A 22,232-nucleotide genomic window follows, 5' to 3' on the forward strand; every position below is an offset into this window, starting at 1 on the left:
GCATTCAATACCAATACATTCGAATTTGTCATCTACTGATAGTCTCTCTATTAATTTGAGATTATTGGCAATGAAACTGAGCTCGAGCAGTTCGAAGTGTAATCAATTAAATTAATCAAATATTACGTGCAAGGGAAATAAGTTGTGGAATAGTGAAAAATAAAAGGCGAATTTTTAAATATTCAACGAAAGTCATTTTTTGTATCTAAATTGTCAGAACACATTTCAAAATCAGACGGTGAACATCGAGTGGAATGGAACAAGACAAAAATGATTAGCAATGAGCCTTACTCCAAGAGACGTAAGCTGGAAGAATCAGCATATATTCTTTTATCTGGAAATGGACCGTACTTGGCTACTCATCTTGAAGAAAAATTTGGAAAGTGGCGAAATGGCAACAGACTGATATCGGAAAGCACCTTGTATTACATCGAATGCTTCAGTTGTCAATCAAAAACATTAACATAATTTCATATTTCATTTCATATTTCAAAACTCCTTTGACATCTGTCGAAGAAGTTGTTAAATAAATAATAAAAAAATGACTGCAAATATCCTAGAATTTTTTTGTCCATTTCTGAAAAAGGAACCAGATTTTGGCCCGAAACGTAAAGATAAGTATTGTATTATTTCTTAGCAAGTTTTTTTGATAAGCAAAATTGTTAAATACGACAAGTTTTGTTGTGAAAAATGCTTTGATTTCACGCAGTAACTTATCGGGGTAAACTACAAAGTTTGCCCTTTCTACGCTTGTATAAAGTTCTCCATTATAATTTTTATATTTTTCAGAATGTGGAAGGTGAAAAATACCCAAAAGAGGTCGATAAAAAACGAATTTTGAAATTCTCAACGTCTTGAATATATTAATAGCAAAATAAAGGACGAAATGGAGGAATGTCAGTTAAAACTTTTTGGAAAAATGCATAGATTTTTATTTTATTTCTCTTTCCAGTAAAAATAGTTGTGAACACTTGAAGCAAATGAGAAACAAGTGTCAGATGTTAATCAGGATTCATTCAAAAAATTTACAAATTATACCCAAAAGTTTCTGTCAGAGCGCAACCGGAAAACAGAAGATTGAACTCAAAACTCGGTGATATTTGATAATATTTTTGTTTAGCTCATAATAAATCTATACCTGGCTTGATACACGCACTTTAATGATAATGATACAATATGTTCCGATGGAAAGTTTCCATTTTGAATACTGAATCGAAGATATTGCAAAAATAAGTCAGTTTTGATTTTAAAGGATGACCTTTCCATACACAAATTGTTGAGAGTACAGAATCCTCTTTTCCTGACATCTGAATTAATCCAAGTGTGTGTTAAATGTGTGTGTTGAAATATATTTGTCCCGTTAACCAGTTGCCGCTCCCTTACGAACAACAATCCTCAGAAGCCTATAGTAATGCAAGATAAGAGAATTAACGAGGTATCACGTTTCAACATGAGATTTCTTGCACGGATCAGACGATACACAGTAAACATTTTAAATGTCACATAACAGCCCTTTGGATGAGCCGCCCTTTGGATGAGTAGCACGACTCACGCTAACCAACTGAGTACTGTCCGACCATTTCAAAAGTCTCTTGATTTTGTAAGTGACTGTGAAATACGTTCTTTGGTATTTTCTTTCTCAGAAAATTATCGGAGAAGGTGAATAACGCATCACTGGCAGAAGAAACATACATTATACGGGGTTATCAAATTACTTCACTAAGTTTATGAAGTAGCAGCAATTTATCTGAAAAATACCGAAACATGTCAGGCGATTAATTTTTTTATGTTCGTGATGACATTTATTGAGATAACAAAAAGATGTATTTGTCAAAGCATGACGTTATTTAAGTTTTTTCAAGTAGTTAGCTATAATTTTCTTTGCACTGATAGATTGAGGACATTTTTCTGCAAATGACAATATTTTCGAATGAGGAGGTCACAAAATAATGTTCAAATACGTCACCACAATTCACGAAGCATACTATGCTCTTTTAGATAATTGAGCAAGCAAAAACTGAAAAAAGGTAATCATTCTGGAGCAGTTTACTTTTGACAGTAAGACTGATTCGGAAGTTATCATTTTCAATTTAACTTTTTTGAAAACGTAATAGAAGCTGCAATAGATAGACAATCGAAGGGTTCAAGGTCAAAACTGATGCCCTTCACGAATAAACATGCAGTGTTTTTTGGTTTTTGCGAAAGTTTTTTTTCTCGCAGCATGACCTTGTGGTACGTTTTCGATTGCCCACTTTTTATATGTCGGTAATGGTTTTTGTGAATTTTTCAAGAAGACAGATATGAAAATGATCCGATGTTGCGCACATCGATTCGTACTTGAAAAAAATTGATTATAAATGGATTTATGTGCAAGATGTGCAAAAGGGTATCGACAATTATGCAAATTATTGAAAATATTAATTCAATCGGTTACTCTGAAAAGCAGTTCTCGTATTATTGTAATATAATTGAAGTTTTGATAAGTTACTGATATCGACTTCCCGGTCTGAATATTCACTTTCACGTTTCTCTAGTTTCTCTAGCTACCCGATATGCAGGTCAGTGTATATTAAAGTCCAGTGCATTCAAATAAATTCATCATTAAATCCTATAACAACCACGATTTCATCGTGATGAAACTTTTACTTTCTTAGAAAAAAATATACTTACCTCTTTCATATGTCTCTACTAATTATGTTACTGGAAATTTTCAATCATTTCATTGAAATTATCAGTTTCAGATAATGAAAAGATTTTATCATGTCCGATCTGACTCATTCTTTAAAATCATGCCACTTTTTCACAATATTTTCTAAATTAAGACAAGCATTAGAAATTCAGATTACAAATATTGAGCGTTCATATATCAATAAATAAAATGATGGGGCAATGGATGTGAGTTTCAGATGATGAATTGATAGGTAGAAGACTATGGCTGACCTTTATCTGGTTAGAAAATAAACTAATGTGTTAAAAATGTTTACTACTATCGACATGTTGCTTACATGCCAGTTTGGCTACCTAAAGAATATCGACCATTCTGACTATTCGATTCTCAGCTCATACAAGTCTCTGGAAAATTTTACGTGTTTCTGCACCTGAAAAAGCAAATGCGCCACTGGAATCAATGAAGTCGCCCCGGAGCGCCAATTAATTTTTATTGTTGTTTTTATTTTATTTTTATCGTTGTTTTATTAATAAAAAAGTTTTTTAATTCCATAAGTAATACTCTTGTCAACTGAAATATATTTTCTATTACATCAAATAAATTGACATTATTGATAAGAATAAAACTGTTGATATTATTTTTTTTATATGTTTTCAGATAGTAAACGAATGCTGATACCTAACCTCTCAATCAGCTCACTTTTTTTCCATTTTGCGGACGCCCATGACGTTTTAACCACCTTTTTAATTGCTCACAATTAAGAGCCTCAACCGAATTATAAGCAAGTGAAGCACCATCAATGGTTTTTTCAAATATTTTATTTGTTTGTAGAGATAATATTCCTTGCACAGCCATTGTTGATGAAAATAGTACGAATGTTTTGAATTACGCAATTTCAATATGACAGCTACGCTTGCGCTCGTCTTATGATGAAAAGGCCTATTGAAGGAAACAGTAAGCAGAAGCTTAACATTTGATATAACTTTGCGTGCTATTTTTGATCTTGGCTCTAATGGGCTCTTTCATTGGAACAATTGGACTTTGGTTTCGATGTCATAACCATATACCCATGAATTATCGCCAGTTTTGACCATTTTGAGGAAATACGCGACAGTTTTGGTCAAAATTCAGAAATTCTGGAACAAACTTACAAAAAATGCATGGTATGAGCCAACTGCTATTCCCAAATCCTCAGCAACTTCTCTAATAGCGATTCCATGATTCTCCATAACAATTTTCTTCACTTTCTTACTTTCATCGGTTGTTGATGTGCTTAGGCGTCCAGGGCGAGCGTCGTCATTCACATAGTCTCGACTTTCTGTGAAAAGCTTGTACCTTTTGTAAATATTTTTTCGACTCAAATTACAATCACCGTATGTCACTGTCAACATTTCAAGTATTTTTGAGCACCTAATTCTATTTGTCACAAAAAATTTAATACAAATTTTTCGATCAATTTTTTTTAATAACATAAAATCGTCGAACATGCAAAACACTGTATTTCATCAGTTCGGACTCCATTGTCTAATATAATACAAATTGATTTGAAATCCCAGAAAGAATATGTAAAAAATTAAAAAAGATTAACCGAAAAATTACAATTTTATTAAACAAAAAACTGAAATTACAAAAAATTAACATATATAGACAACAATGAAAAAATGAAAAAATTCAAATATTAATACAAGTTGGAAATTAGAAAAAGACTATTATTAACAAGAAATGAAAATTAAAAATTAAAGGATTCCAAACCAAGTTACGTCACGACGTTTCTATTGTTAGTATCCACAATCGTCTTCGGGTGATAACTGGACTTATTCCTTCGAGATCAGACTATTTATAGGTCATTCGAGTGCTTTCACCTATCCCCTCTTTCCTCTCTCCGCCTCATTGGTTTTAGCGGGAGATGACCGTTTGGCAAGAGTTGGTCGTTTTCCGCTCAATTACAGGTTTCCATATGTTACGTATCTCTACGCTAGCTTGGTTGAATGCGTTATTGGACAACATATACGAGGCTTCCTAAACCAGTGTTCCTCCTTATGGATGATTTGAGCTTGAGCCCACTTGATGTTATGTTGATGAGTCCAAACATGCTCTGCTATTCCAAATTTGCTGGTTTCTCCTCGCTGTGTGTGTTTCTTGTGCTCAGGAATGCGAACTTTCAAAGGCCTCTTAGTTTCACCGATGTATAATTCTCCGCACTCGCAGGGTGCAATTCTTGGAATCGCAGTCCCCGTTTGGTGGCCTGGTTTTCGTGAGGCTGCTATGGATAGTGTTCCCCGATCTGTAGCAGGTTCTGATAATATACTTGGACCCAATCCTTCTTATCCTTTCCGATAATCCTCTGATGTGGGGAAGTGCAAGCGCTGGTTGTGGCGGCTTTTCTTCCTTTCGGACCTCCTGCTGTCTTTTAGCCAAAGTCTGTTCCACCATCGCTTTTGAGTAGCCATTTGGTTGAAGATCATTTTTGATGATGTCTAGTTCCTTCTCGAGACCTTCCTTCGTATAACAAAGTCCGAAAGCAGTGTCTAGTAGAGTTTTGATGATTCCTCTTTTAGTCGATTGATGGTGGTTGGATTCGTGGCTCAGATACTTCTAACTTTTATGCCTCTCACCAACAAACTGAATATGCTAAACAACTGAACCTTTGAACATATATTCAAGACAAGTGTACCAACTTAAAAAAATCAATCGCGAATGTAAGTAGCCCGCGAAATTTGAACATTCACCTTATTTTTTGAACAGTCCACGTATTTTGCGTCTCATTGACCAATTTACGGTACTTGTATGACAGTAGTATACCTTTGAAATAACATTATTTTGGATCACTGATATGTTTCACCTCCAAATACTTGCTTATTATTTGTACTCAAGTACTTCAAGTACTCCAGCAACCCTTGTAAATGCGAAAATTTATTCAGTTAATCAATATATATATATATATATATATATATATATATATATATATATATATATATATATATACAAATCAAAATAAATAACTTGATTTGTATATTTGTAAATAATATCACCTGATGCAACTTCGTAACTCTTTGTATGATTCATTTCCTTTTCATTATCACAAATAATCATTGCATATTTCCGGCCTCTGTGAAAACGCATAGGCAAATTATCTGTTGAGAAATATATTACGAAACGGAAAGTAAACCGATCTCTTTTTGTCTTCAGGCTAACTACTATCGAGCAACGCAGTATTGTAGATTCCACGGCATGCATTTGGCCAGCATCACATCCCAGGAGGAAAACGACAAATTGGAAAAGTATATTAAAGATTTCGGTAGGTACAGGAAGAAAGAAAGGGTGTTTTGAAAATTCACATTTATATTATTGAGAATTAACTTTTTTAATGGCTTTTAATGTTCTTGAAAACATACCCTGTTGACTTTTGTGTAGATAATAGTGTAGAACTGTAGAAAAAAGTGATAAATGAAAGACCATACTACTCCAATCGCAATGATCCGTCAACAGAGTAGAGTACAAAGATTTCAATACGTATTTCATAGAAGAATAGAAACTTTGTATTGTATTTGCCAATTTTTTCTGAATATTCCCTTTATGTGAAACTATTGAATAAATGTCTGAAATCCACATTATGCCGCCATTCATTGTTTTAGAAGATACCAATTTTTATAGTAACTACTTCAACGTCAAAAAGTTTTCTTAAAACTTTACTGTTTCAATGATTCACTAAAAGGTTATATTCCCTTTGAGGTTAGGTTAGGTTGGGTTTTTGAGGTTATTGAAATTGTAGTTCTGATTTGCAAAAGAGTCAAGATGAAACAATTCTTGAAAAATATATAAAGATTGGTCCACTCTCAAAAAGTTTACTTCTCTATAGTCTATTTCAAAAGAGTGTAGAGTAATAAATCATGAAGTGTCATAAAATTTGCCTGAATTTCGTTGTCGTCCATGGGCGTAGGCAAATCTTAGGATTATTGAACTTAATAATTAAAGTAAATTAAAAATTACAGACATAGATAATAATAAAAGGCCATTTTTGGGAAGTAATTTGGTCTAAAACTAAGTACCTACATGTATTTAGGTAAGTAAAATTTCTTAAAAAAAGATTAAGATTAATTTTAGTGGTTCTTGTAAACTTATTTAATATGCAATTTGGGTTCATATACTTGAGCATGATTTCTCAAAAAAGGGTTAACACTTAGTTCCGAGGTGCCATGTCATTATAATAATCCCTTTTTGACCCTGCCCACCAATCATGCAATACCTATTAAACCCAGGTAATTAAGAAAAAGGGTTTAAATATATTGTAATGGTGTCTTAAACATTCGAGTTATAATAGTAATTGTTACTACACCAATTAAACGTACAGTGATATTGTGATATAGAAATAGTGAAAAAGTTATAAAATGGGAACATTTACTCCAAAGAAAAGAAGTGTAAAAAATTCTCCGCTATCTGTTTGCGAAAAAGTTATAAATTATTAACTGGCTGTCAAATAAAGGTATTCAGTTTGAGACGAATTCAGTAAAGAAGGAACTACTAGCCATAGTAAAACAACATAAATCTCGCTTCATGAAATATGCCGTAGAAGATGTAGCAGAAAAGTATAAAGTAACTGTGCTGCGCCTACCGCCATATCATTGCGAATCAAATCCTATAGAACTTATATGGGCACAAGTTAAAGAATATGTTGCAAGGCACAATACCACATTTAAAATGAAAGATGTCAAGGTATTGTTTGATCAAGCCATTATGGAAATCACATCAGAAAACTGGCAAAAGAGGAAGATAAAATGTGGGAACTGGACAACTTGGTCGATCAGGTGGTTGACCCTATAATTATAACACCAGGGGATGATGACAGTTCTTCGGATGAAGACTATACTGATGTAGAATAATTTAATTGAATTGTAAATATACTGTAGCGGGATAAGCAATCTGGACAGAGACCAGTGTATCAGTGACAGTGACACTTTTGCTTAGGTTAGGGTTTAGAATTAAGGGTAGTCTGAATAATTATTTTCTCGGAAGGTTCTCGAAAATTGTACCTAGTAATCTCTAGAACATTCAATTAGGGTATAAATAGAGTGTTGTTAAACGTTAAGGGAAGTTCACAGTTTTAGTATTGTTCAAGTGTCAAATTGTAATAACGTATCCAGTAAAGTTCTTGTCGTTTTTGTGAATAAATTGATTTAAAGTCCCCACAAGTGTTTCAATACGTAAAGTTCGTTCGTGTGTGTTTGTGAGTATTTCCCGATTTCGGTTCGTATATATTTTATTGTTACATTTTATATTTTTTTAATAACACTGTTCTGCTGTATTAAATTTTTATTTCCTTTAATATAATTTTTATGAATGCATATTCTTTTGGCAATTATCCCACTAGCGCGCCTCTGGCTCAGTATTTATCCGTCGATAACAATGGACAAATCCCTTAAAACAGGGTGATACCTACCTGCTCTTTATGAAACGACATAATTTTGCAATGCGGACTAGGGAAGTGACAGAATTTATTGACGGATCACCCTGTAGCGCTTTTGAATACTTAATGAGATTTTATTACTCTACACTCTTTTGAAATAGACTATAATCGTAAATCATTTTATGTCTTTCTTCAATACGCAAGGCAGGCTTCAACGGCTGAAAGTCCAAACTTAAATATAACACATTTCATTAGTTTGGACTTCGATTGTCTAATATGATATAAATTAATTTGAAATCCTTGAAAGAATCTGTACAAAATCAAAAAGGGTAGCTGAAAAGTAACCATTATATTAAGAAAACAAAAAAAATTAAATTACAATGAAATAAAATGCAAGCAACAACCAAAAAATGAAAAAAATTGAACTATTAACACGAGATGAATTCAAAAAAATATTAACAAGAAATGAAAATTAAAAGATCCCAAACCAATCTGATTATCACTAGTTATCACCCGAAGACGATTGTGGATACTAACAATCGAAATGTCGCGTCGTTTAGTAACTTGGTTTTGGAATCTTTTAATTTTTAATTTTCATTTTTTGTTAATACTATTTTTTAATTGTCATCTAGTGTTAATAGGTCAATCAATTCATATCATATTAGACAATGGAAGTCCGAACTAATGAAATGCACCATGAAACATTGTCAACACCTTCTAGTGAGAACCTGGTCGATAATCATTGTGTAACACAAATGGGTGACTGGAGAAATAGACCTCCTATGACAAATTTCAGAGATATACTCTCTTGCCAGCCCGGAACCGATCCACTGATTCTCTCAGGCAACCGGTAGCTATCCAGGCCGGAATGTGCGGCTCTGGAATCGTACCTGTGGACTTTCTTCTGAAATATCCCCTACGGCAGTGTCAATGACACATTGAAGAGGTTCCAATCAGTTGGTTGATATTGAGGTTGCCCGATAGTCAAGGTGCCAGATTGAAGATTGCAGCCTATCTATCTCAGCTACACCTGACGAATACTATATTCAGCCAAGCAGCGCTTTTGTGCTACTGGTATGGGAAAATCATTGTTTGAGGTAATTTGTTTCTTTTTCTGAGATGCAGAGAAGACTCATAAGATATTCCGCCCTTGAGGAGGCGATAGTTCACTTCCTGGCTGCACCATTTAGTTTTCTAGGTTTGATGAGATCTTGCTCCACGGCTAGCTAGGGAACGTATGTCCGTAACGACAGAGCCTTCACTCACCGTGACAAGAGTGACAAGATACATTGAGAGGGTTACTGATATTTTGAGGTGAATTCAGAGTCATAATCCTTTCTGTACGGATACACACCTTACAATGAAGTGTCAATTTATAAGAACTCCCACCTTCACGGGTGATATCTCACTCTGCAGGGGATTTAAACGCCATCCGCTGCAGGTAAGGGACTGAGGCTGATTAAATTTATATAATACTCTCTGTGTCTTTCTTACGTGATTATTACTTTTGATGTTTTTTTTTCTGTTATTGAGAGCCGTCCCAGTTATTCATTTCTTCTTAGACTCAGGAAAAATGCAAAGTGCAAGTGCTTCTCTCATGTGTGTGTTCCCAAGTGAAATTTTTTCGAAACTTACTCATTCATTTTCAAATATGTTCTTGTGCCCCCATAGCTGATTTATGACTCATATATTGAGCGGTTGATCGATGTCTAACACACTCATCAGCTCCCGTTTTCTGTGATTCCTAGATGTTAGAGCAATTTATTAACCATTTTGAATCCAATGTGAAGTTATGCCAAGTCAGGCTCTGTTACAATATTGAAATATTTTAACCAGGCACCCAGTTAAGGGTTGGTCTATTCTTGTCATTTGTTCACCATACATTTTCAGACTAGTTTCAATGCCACTCTTGGGTTAATCAGTGCCCGAGTTCAACCTAACTGTATATAAAAAAATCGACCTACTCATTTCCTTGAGGTCTCAAGTTAATGTTCGATTATATAATTATTTCTGCCAAGCATGTTCCCAGGGTAACTGTTCAGCATCCATTCTTTACGGTCTTTAACTTTAACGGTGAAGTTTGAAACGAAAGTGTACTTAGATGTCATGTGTTATAAACATATTTGATGTTCGTTTCTCAATATATTTCGAAATTTCAGTTTCGTCTGATCCTTTTCATCTCCATGTATTTTTCAATCTTAGTTGATCCTCTCTTTTGGCCCAAATTATTGCAAAATTCTAGAGTGTTATCAACACACCCATATAATTTCCGAACAAGCAAATCCTTGCACCTTCTCTAGTTTGTTATCAGTGGGGACTTTTCTCATATGTCGCCACCAAATCAAAGATGCATATATTCTCAAGGGTTCAACCACCATTATGTATAGCCAACACATTATGTATGATTTTCGTTGGTGTGTCTTGTCAGCATCAATGCTTCTCCGCTGATCCAAAGACAATTTGCCTAGGTTCTCATTGGTCATCTTTGATTTGGCCTCCATCAAGTCTCTGGTAGACGAGTTCCTCAATGATTTTATATTTGATCTTTTTTGGGCAATTAAACATTCTTGGGTCATTTGCGCTTAATTATCGGACCCATCCCATTCCCATGAGATTCAAAATTATCTCCTTTGCTTTCAATATTATCTTATGGCGTTTCTGTTTCCAATTCCTACGAGTATTTTCTTTTATTTGCTTTCTTTCACATTCTTGATCAAAAAACTAATCTTCAATTGGAAAACATTTTTCCTCACCGGAACAAAAATGCTGTCTCTCGATTCGCGTTTCGCTACCCAAGTTCACATCATTAGGAAATGACTGAAACTACTTTTTACAAGTTACAATGATATTCACTTATGAATCTAGACGAATCGGTACTTCTCTTAATGAGGAACGTTGAATCAATTCTTAGTATTTATTTTGTTATTGTCCTACCTAATTTTTTTCTTCCTATAAATATGTACTAATGCGAACAGTGATCTATTAGGAATCGAACTTTTATCACCATGCATATATCTCATTCCACTTTTTTTCATTTGATTTTAGAAGGCATCTTAAAACTTGTTGTCATGTACAGGCCTCAATAATTTCAAGAATTCATCACTTATTTTGTGGCCGTTCTCTATGGCATGCTAAGCAATACTGGACTTCTCTAGTCTATGAAATCGAATATGTGAAACATGTTTCTTGTAGCGTCGCGTCTTGACTTGTAAAAGTCAAAAGTGAAAACTTTCCTGTTGAAAGAACTTGAAAGGATACTGGACGGACACGTCAGGAGGGTGGCATTATATGCATCCCATCTGAATGACCACAAGTATGTTTATCAAACCGGCAAATCGACAGATTTAGCATTGAACAACATTGTAGAGAAAATTTCCCAATATCTTGACAACAAGGAGATTGAAGTTGCTGTATTTCTCGATATTGAAGGAGCATTTGACAATGCACTACCTAAATCTATAAGATCATCTCTGGCTAGGAAAGGTATAGAATCGACCATAACTGGCTTGATCTATGCCATGCTGGTGAACAGAACTGCAACTACGACTTTTCACTGCGAGGCCATTAGGTTCAGGGTCGCCTGCCCTCAAGGTGGGGTACTATCTCCCCTTCTGTGGTCGCTCCTGATGGATAGTCTGATTGATGCCCTCGACAGAAGAGAAATAGATCTGCAAGCTTATGCAGATGGCAAGGTCCACGTCGGGAAGGGTAGCTTGTTATATCCTCCAAAGCACGATGGACGTTGTTCACGGTTGGTGCCCGAGAGAGCAGATGTCTGTCAACCGCAGCAAAACTGTGATAATACCCTTCACCAGAAGGAGAAAATTGGACGATCTAACGCCACTCTCCCTCAATGGTGTGGTCATTCCATTTGGAACGGAGGTGAAATATCTTGACATTGTCCTTGTTAAAAACTCACCTGGAACGCTCACTTGGAAAAAGTTTTACACAAAGCCAGACTGTCCCGATGGCCTTGTCGAAGGATTTGTGATGAAACTTGGGGCTTACAGAAAACGGCCCAGGTGAAGCTCTCTGGCTTACAGAGACAGACTTGCCTGGCCATCAGTGGTGCCATCAGTAGCACAATGTCAGCGGCCATGGAGATCCTTCTAGATCTACCTCCTCTCCACATTTTTCTGGACAGGGAGGCTAGATGGAATGCATATAGACTTGTGCACATTGCCAATAGCACAAGTCAATTTAATTCAGAGTGCATCAGACTGTTGGTTAACACTAGAACTCACAGCATTCTGGAAATGACCTCTGACTTCATGCATCCAACTTTCAACTACGAACTACCTTATAAAATACTGTTCCCAAGTAGAGAGGACTGGATTCTCCTGGAGAAGGTAATATTAAGAGCAGATAGTTGTTGGTTCACAGATAGATCGAAAAATCATTCTGGTGTCTGGTCCGGATTCCTGGCCATACTAGCTTGGAAGGCAATGAGACTGCTGACTCCCTGGCAAGGGAGGGTGCTACAAGCAGCTTCATCGGACCACAACCTGTCATTGACATCGCTTTATTCTTTGCCAAACAAAGATTGAACAGCTGGATGGCAAGAAGATTTATATATTTCTGGCAAAATCTTTCAGGATTGGCCCACTTCAAGGCGTTTATTCACCCTTCGAAGCTTGACACCAAACAGTTGTTGTACTACAGTAGGGATGAACTATGATGTCTAACAAGCTTTCTCACAGGTCACTATCAGTTGAATCATCACATGCAGAGACTTGGACTGTTGGAAGACACTGTGTGTCGCCTCTGTTCAGAAAATGATGAAACGGCAGAGCATATACTTTGTGCCTGCCCCGCTGGGGACCGAATCAAGTTTTTAGAGTTCGACAGAGCCATATTCTTACTATCTGACCTGAAAGTCCACTCACCATATAAACTAATCGGCTTCGTTAAGAAGCTGGGTTTATTTGGTCGAGTGTGAATATGTGTGAGCCACAATAAACCCTCGCGGATTGAGGTGGAGGATCGAATAGACCCACTCACTATGGACCTTACCTAACCTTACCTATCAAGTCACAAGATTGTGTCAAAATACATCATCCACGTATCAACTCCAAGTTTGTGAAAAGTAGCCTAACTCCTCTATTACTTCCATTCAAAATCTGATCGCAGTTTTGTCTGTTAAATGTTTCCGTTCAATTGTGAATTTAGTTACCATCCAATAATGTATATGCTCAGATATAATATTAGGGTCTGAATAGTTGATTTGGAATTGAGACAATCGACATATTTGTATTTCCGATTTGTTATTCAACTCAGATGACCTTAAATTCAACATTTTGTATACCGTACTTCATATCCAGTCGTGCCACTTACAGTAATGTGTAATTTTTCTGCAGGTTATGGAAACGAACATTTCTGGACGTCTGGAACCGATATAGCGGAAGAGGGCAACTTTTTCTGGATGTCCACCGGTCGACCGATCACCTACACGAACTGGAATGCTGGCGAACCTAACAACTTCGAATACGAAAACGGAGAACAGGAAAATTGTTTAGAACTTTGGAACAGAGACGGAAAGGGATTGAAGTGGAACGATTCGCCTTGTTCATTCGAAACGTATTTTGTTTGTGAAGTGCAACCTTGAGCAAACTGAGTGTGTGTAAATAGTGTGTTTCAATTGTTTCATTCAATGACTGAAAGTGAAAATGCGTTACTGATCTTATGTAGAAGGAATGCGTGATATCATTTGTTCAGCTTGTGTGTGGTATACCTTTAACGATTCTAGTCTAGAACTTACCACCGAATTTTGTTGTAAATAATATTGAGGTTTCAACCAGGTTATTTATAAGACAATTTTCAATAGGAATGCATCAAAGAAGTTTTTTTTCCAAATAGTGGATACTTCGCTAAATATTTACTTTCGAAGTTTAGAGCCAGGACTGAAATTTAGATAACTATAAAGGTACCTTAATTATTCACTATGTTAACGATCATTGCATTTTGTGAGAACTCGATGTACTTCAAACAGGTACACTAGAAAAGTGTTATCGTCTAACAGAAATATTTTTAAAATACATTGAATTGATTTACTTTCAGTTATTCTATTCATGAATTGAATATCCAATATCAATATGGGGAATGGCAACAAATTCATTACTGAAACCAAATGAAAAACTTCAAAATTAAGTTATCAAGTATATATTTAAGCTGAAATATAAGGAGCCTACAGTCAACTTCCCTAAAAATTATTCAATTTGTCATTTTTAAATTTTAGAAGTGACAATTTTTGGGAAAGGAAGTTTTTGACTTTGTACTACTTCATCTTGATACAAAAAAATATGGGAATCCTCCAAAGAAAGAAGTAACTCTATACATGGATGTATAGATCATGCAAAGAAGTAACTTCAGACACAAACTGGAAGAAAAAGCTCTCGTAAAACAGCTACTTTCATATAAGAATTGAATCACGCGAAAGATAAACTCTTTCGAAACAAATAATTTAATATACTTTTTTCCACTCAGTTTGTATTCCAAACATTCGTTATGGAATTGATTCAGAGATCATTCACAGGATTTCTACGCAATATACTGAATGAAAGGTGAGAATGTCACTTATATGGAACACTCATCCTCACTGGTAGACATCGATGTTTCGCCGTAAGACACTGGCCTTAGGACAAGTTAATTCTTTGCATGATCTAGACATTTATATATAGAATTACTTTTTTTGAAATTGATTGCTTCATTCTTCTCTTTTGAAGATTCCCACCCTTTCAATTTAAACAAGACTCCTTCGAATAAGCGAATTAATGTCATTACGATGTCATCGATGACATGAATAGATCAAATTCATTTCGTGACATAAGGTCGTAATTTATGAATGAATTGTGTGTGTTTTTTTATAATGTTATCCAGACTGGTACTGAAGAACCCTAAGGCAAATGTCTTACAGCGAAACATCGATGTCTACCAGTGAGGATGACACTGTTTCATTTAAGTGAAATTCTTACTTTTCATTTAGTATGTTGTGTAGGAATTCTGTAATTCAATTCCATAACGAATGTTCGGAATACAAACTGAGTAGAGAAAAGTGTTTTTTGTATATTTCAGTGTTCATATAAAAGTATTTGTTTCGAAATATTTTTTTTCTGTAATTCAATGTTTATATGGAAGTATCTGTTTCAGAAAGGGTTTTTCTTCCAGTTTGTGTATGAAAGTTACTTCTTTGCATGATCTACAAATCTATGTATACAGTTACTTCTTCTGAAATTATTGGCTTCCTTCCTTTCTTTCGAAGATTCCCTACTCAAACTTGAGTAGCGCCTTGATGATGACAGCACGACCAGCTGTCGAAAGCGCTCGCATATAATTAAATAGGAGTTATAAAGCTTTAAATTTTTTTTTGTAACTTATATTGATATTTAAATATATATATTGAAAGGTCAAATTTATTCGACTGGCTATTATATAACTATAGGTTATTTTTGAGTTGGGTATTTCAGTCTAATCTCTGCGGGCTATTTAAATTCCAAATTTAACCCTTAAATTACTTAAATATATTTCGAAACATTTAAAGTATTAGAATTTCTACCAGAAATTATAAAACAATTTAATCGCTATATTCTAAAATCAAAACCCCTCTCAGCAACAAAGAAAAATCTAACATTATGTATAGTATTCCATGTTCTTCTTGTAATTCAATTTACATTGGTGAGACCAGTTGTGATCTATCTGGAAGGATCACGTCACATAAAAGTGACTGCAGACTCAATAAACGTTCTTGTGTATTGTTATCAGAATATATTATCTCTTCAGATCATGTTATGGATTACGAAAATTCAAAAATTTCAGCAGTTGAAAATAATGAAGTCGAAAGGCTATTTCTAGAAATGGTTCACACAAGTAAAAATAATAATAGCTCAAACATTATATTTTAACTTTTGATCAATAAAATCAAACAAATAATTTCAATATAATAAAAAAATTATAGATCACTGATAATTTTTCACTTACATTTAAATCTCACTGTATATGCAAATATCATAACAATCACATTTTCTCTGGTGCTGTAACAAAATGTTCAAAGTAACATTTGCATTTGACTTTTCGGTTTTTATGTTTGGATTTATTTTACCATATAGTGTTTGAGTCACATTTATTCTTTAGATATTCTTGATAAAGAAAAAAATTAATTTATGTAAGGTTGAATAGCAAAAAATAGTGCTTTTATATCCCGCAGAGATTTGACTGAAAATTTGAAAATTTTTGACTGAAAATTTGTGGACAGAACACTCAAAAAATGGAGGCAAACCGCGGACACGTGTTTCTGGCTATTGGCCTCATCAGTGCGGTGCAGCCAATTACAAAGATGGACAACAACTGGTTACTAAAAATGATAAACTTTACATATGCACGGTGTAACCGTGTTAAAAATAATAATCTCTCGAATTCAAAAAAGATAAACTATAAAAGAATATCAAGTGACGTCAATTGAAGCAATAAAATTCCAATCTACCGGAGAATAAAAAAAGACGCTTCTCTTGTTTTCTCCGATGTGTATTTCAATATTCAGTTTAACCTTAACATATTGGTCAACATCAAAATCCGGAATAGTTTTCGAAATCGAGTCACGACACAGCCTTAAGGCGATGAGATTTTTTGTAAAGAAGATCTGAAGAGAATGCATAATGACCTTGGCTGATAAAGATGAATGAGATTTCTTGAATGTGATTTCAGTTGTCCCTGAAAGCACAAATTATTTTCAATAAATGAATAGGTGCCGTGTATTCACTAAAGACTGAATAGCAAATTATTGATAGTTCATTTAAATGTTTATGACATAATGATCGAGTGATATAAAGAATATAAACATATAAAATACAGAGTGGGCTGTCGCTTTTGAAAGTCTTTTAATTCTTCAGAAAATTTAAAGCTTTGAAATGACCAAAATATGATGGAACTTGTAATTTGTTTCAATATTGTTACTTCTATAGCTTTATTAGGATCGTCCAGTTAGCCAAAATTTTTTCACCAATTAGCGAACAACTTTCAAAGATGTCTCCCAAGATATTATTGGTTGGTAGTCTGACCACCCGATTTGAAAAAATTCCAAAACAATTGTTCTGCTTTTATAAATCTACATAAATTCCCGCGAACGCATATGGATATCTCTTAAGGATAGCTTATTACACTATGAAAATTATTCTTGTAAATTCACAATAAATATCACTAATAACTTAGAGCCATGGCAAACATATAATTTTACATAATTCATATCACTCAAATGTATTTTTACATTTTGGTATTACATGTTGAACGAATAAAAAATACACGATAAATACATTGTATGATTTCTGGAATTTTTTCATATTACTACAAGTAGGTATATCAAGTTTTGTGAATTAATTTATTGAATGCGCCATTTTTTTGTCCAAATATTTTAGGACTTTATGAGTACAGATGGGAACGTACTTTACTGAATAATTTCAGCATATAAGAAACTGTGAATAATGCCTCAGAAAATTGAGAAATCAAAACTCATTGGATCGTAGCACAACTAATACAAATGTGGAGTTTTGTGACTTGGATTTCTAAGGCAGACATATATTTTTGTGTCAATAACTTGAAAAAATATAACAAGCGTATCTTTAATAATATATTGCGTTTACAATCTATTACATTTTGTAATTTACCACAATTTTTTTCAACATTTCCCGTTTCAAATTGAGAAAATGATTATATTCAGTAACAAGAAAGACAAAAAAATAACTTTGATAACGAAGTTTTCACTGTTGGCTGATTTTTTAATTTTCCGTTACTGGATGAATTTTAAAATGGAACCTCTGGATGAATCCAACATATTGTGGTTGAAAGCATCTATGGACACATTGGATCTGCTTCTTCCAATCATGTCATTTTACATCTTTACAGAGAATCCAAATTCTGAAATGAAAGCATTGAAGTCATAAATTCGTCAAAATGAATTCAAAAAGAATACATTGTTTGATATTTGAGTCACTTCGACCTCAAACTATATACTGGTCACATAACAATATTTTAGGTTTTGGAAAGTTTTGGCGTCGAAGGAGATTTCGGAAAATCAAAATTATCGCCCGACAAAATAAATGCAAGTGGTCTCCGATACAACACGCGTGATGAATCACTTTGAAGGTTGAGGCTGCACTTTTGTTTTGTGTTGTCTGTAGGTACTCTATATTGAAATTGAAAGTTTTGAAGCTTCTTTTGTTTGAGTGAATGAATTTTATCACAGTATTTCATCAGTTCGGACTTCCATTGTCTAATGTAATATAAATTGATTTGAAATCCCTGAAAAAAATCAAAAAGATTAACCGAAAATAACAATTGTATTCAACCAAAAACTGAAATTATAAAGGAATAACATACAAGCAACAAGCAAAGAAATAAAAAATTGAAATATTAATAAAAGCTGAAAATTAAAAAAATTAAAAAATATTATTAACAAAAAATTAAAAATAAAAATCAAAAGATTCCAAATCAAGTTACGTCATGACGTTTCGATTTTTAGTATCCACAATCGTCTTCGGGTGAATACTGACGATGAAATACACCACGAAACATTGTCAACTACCTTCAAACAAATTTTATCATTATTATCAGTTACAATAGATAGATAGATAGTTTTTTATTGATCCTTTTTGCTAAATAATGTGTAGATGGGATTGAAGTTAAGTTATAAACATGCATATATATAAACATACAAAGGTATAAACAAACATATAAATAAAATTCTAGGTCTAGATAGAATGCAAGTGAACTAAGTTTCACAATAAAAATAATTTCGTCCAGGCATCATATAAAATCCTATGTAATGATATCAATAATATATATATATATATATATATATATATATATATATATATATATATATATATATATATATATATATATATATATATATATATTTCAATATTAAATTCTACAAAAAGGATTTGAAGCTTTATATCTTCTATTAATTATCTGCGAGCGCTTTCGACAGTTGGTAGTACTGTCATCATCTGGCACTCCTCCTGGCAGTTTGAGGAATGCCAGATGATGACAGTACTACCAACTGTCGAAAGCGCTCGCAGATAATTATTAGAAGATATAAAGCTTCAAATCCTTTTCGTAGAATTTATTATTGAAATACTCAAAATAAAGGAAAATTAGTTGCATCAATCAAATATATATATAATAGATATTCTAATATTCAATCTTTGAGAAGTATCATGTATCATTATAAAACCTGAATTTCACTAATTCGGACTTCCATTGTTTAATAAAATATGATTTTCATTTGATTGTATTTATTGCCAATATAATTGTTATTTTTAGCTATTCATTTCAATTTTTTTTTTTTTTTTTTTTTTTTTTTTTAAGATATTTCAAATCATATTATAGTATATCAGACAATGGGATTCAGAACTAATAAAATTCTCCATGAAACATTGTCAAACACTTTCAAACAAACATTATAAACCTGTCCTTGATTACCATCATTTAATATAATACATTTAAGTGGGCATTCGCATGGACACCTCACTTCCACCCTTCCGCCATGTCCACCATCACCCCTACCGCCCTCTCAAATTATAAATACGAGTGAACAAGCGACTCGGCAGTTGCAGAGCCACAAATCGAAACGGCCAAGCGCTCCATGCGCATGTTGACAGACATGAATATCTCGTGCTGGGACCAGATGAGCCTACGTACTATCGCGGGCAGACTAGGCCTGACGTACTAGACATCGCGCTTCTCAGAAACGTCTCTCTGACTAGCGAAATTTACGTTCTGTCGGAACTGGATTCTGATCATAATCCAGTAATCCTGGTACTGGGCGATGATCTTCCTCCCCCTGAGTATCGCGTGAGATCTAAGACGGACTGGGATGTCTTCACAGCCCAGCTCGAAGAGATGCGCGCCCCTCCTGAGGTACTCGACTCTCCCGACGAACTCGACGCGGCAGTTGAGCGTTTCGAGCTTTCCGTGAATGATGCGTTTCGAGCGGCCACCTCCAGGGAGGAGTGTCCGCTGAAGAGCTACAACGAGTTTCCCCCTCGTATCAAAGCCTTGATACGAGAGAGAAACCGCCTGAGAAGGCTCTACCAGCGAACCCTTTTCCCAGGGGACAAAACAGCGGCGAATAGGATGGCCAATCGTGTCAAACAGGCCATCAATGAACATCGAAACGAAAGGTGGGAAGAGCTCTTGGAATCCTTCGAACCTGGGAGTGACGAGCTTTGGCGAGTCACTCGTAGGCTCAGGGGGAAGAAGACTGCTCTCTCACCCATTCACGGAGAGCGCGGAGTGTGCTACTCCCCCGCCGACAAGGCGTTAGCCTTTGCAGACACGATGGAACGTCAGTTTCAACTTAACGTTGACGACGACGACGACATCGACCGCGATATGCTGCTGGAAGACCGGGTTCACCGACTTCTCAGGGAGGATGACGACGACGACATCCGTCCAGCTTCTATGGAGGAGCTGAAGGGTCTCATCAAGGCTGCGAAAGCAAAGAAAGCTCCGGGAGCCGATTCAATAACTAACAAGTTGTTGAAGAGACTCCCGGAAAACAGCGTTGAATTCTTGCTGAGTCTTATCAACAGTTCGTTGGCCCTCAGACACTTCCCTAGAAGGTGGAAGCATGCGATCGTCGTCATGCTCCCGAAACAGGGTCAGAACCAGCTGTTCCCGCAGAACTATCGCCCGATCAGTCTACTCTCGTCGGCGGCTAAGCTGGCTGAAAGAGTCGTTCTGCAAAGACTCAACGAAGAAGTTGAGGACCGAAATGTTCTGCCTAATGAACAATTCGGCTTCAGGAGAGATCACTCCACTGAACTACAGGCTCTAAGGTTGGTCGAGAACACCATCAGCGAGCTGAATAACAACAAAAAAGTACATATAGTACTTTTGGATATTTCAAAGGCCTTCGACCGAGTATGGCACGAAGGCCTTATACATAAGCTAAACGCGCTCGACCTACCTCGGGGCCTGATCCGGTGGATCGGATCTTTCCTGAGAGGCAGAACCTTTCAGGTTAGAGTAGAGGGCTCTCTGTCCGACAACAGAGAGATCCTCGCTGGAGTGCCACAGGGGGCCGTGCTCTCTCCGACGCTGTATTCACTCTATACAAGCGACCTGCCCAGGTCCGATAGAGTGAAGATATCCCTGTACGCCGATGACACGGCTCTGCTCTCATCTTCCATGGGGCGTGAGCTCGGCGTCGTCTACATGCAACGTGCATTGGACGACCTCGAGCGCTAGTACCTCGAATGGAAGATCCGAGTAAACCCGGAAAAGACTCAGGCGATAACCATGGGGAGATTACTATCTTCTCCGGCCAGAAAAGTGAGAATCTCTGGAAGGGAGATTGACTGGCAAGCGCGGGTAAAGTACCTCGGCCTTTTAATAGACCGTAGGCTCACTTGGAACCCGCACATCATGTACGTTAAGTCCAAGATCGAGGGTCGGATAGCCGGTCTGTACCCTCTGATCAACAGGAAATCCAAGATGAGTCTTAAAAACAAAATCATGATCTACAACTCGATGTTCAAGCCTGTCATCATGTACGCTTCAGGCGTCTGGGGACAAGCGGCTCCGTCCAACATTTCCATTTTGGAAAGGTTGCAAAATAAGCTAATTAGGATGATTGTGAATGCTCCTTGGTTCGTGCGGAATGAAGCCATCCGCAGAGATTTGCAGCTGCCTTCCATTCGGCAGTCCATTCAGTCGAGGAATGAGAGAGTTTTCGAAAAAACGGAAACTCACGAAAACCCGTTAGTTAGGGAAGCCACAGATTATGCTGTAGACGACCCCTCCCGATATAGAAGGCCCCGACACTCTGTCGAATGAGGCCCTCATGTCCCCCGTTAAAGGATGAATAACTTTTTCATCCATCCCACCCCAGTCAGGTAGGGGTATCCCGTGAAGGGCGGCATTGATGTCTAAGGACTTCATGCCGTCATCCATCAGTCATGTACCCATTGGCCCATCTCAAGGCCAATGATCAGCCGAAAGGGTAGGGGAGCTGGTCTCCAAATCCTGAATGAAATGAAGATGATTGTCAACTCGGCAGTTAGTCGTTGCTGAGATTTCAAGATATAACCTTCGTTCACAGTAGTGGACGAAACAATTGGTACTACGAGTTGTATTCGACCACGACCTACCAGCCCGAATTTTGTT

General features: G+C 35.9%; 1 protein-coding gene across 1 annotated transcript in view; it reads left to right on the top strand.

Annotated features, from left to right (window-relative positions):
* Positions 1–17,371, top strand: part of tfc (Brevican core protein triforce) — a 223,880-nt gene extending 206,509 nt beyond the window's left edge. The window contains exons 4-5 of the mRNA XM_074169420.1: positions 5,858–5,966; positions 13,430–17,371. Of these exons, the coding sequence (XP_074025521.1) occupies positions 5,858–5,966; positions 13,430–13,677 (357 nt within the window). The 3' untranslated portion in view covers positions 13,678–17,371. The remainder of the gene's footprint in view (positions 1–5,857; positions 5,967–13,429) is intronic.
* Positions 17,372–22,232: the final 4,861 nt, after the last annotated feature.

Source organism: Leptinotarsa decemlineata, unplaced genomic scaffold (genome assembly GCF_025532065.1).
Source record: "Leptinotarsa decemlineata unplaced genomic scaffold, Ldec_3_MD MMD2_P_RNA_scaffold_11, whole genome shotgun sequence".
In the NCBI taxonomy this organism is placed as follows: Eukaryota; Metazoa; Arthropoda; class Insecta; order Coleoptera; family Chrysomelidae; genus Leptinotarsa; species Leptinotarsa decemlineata.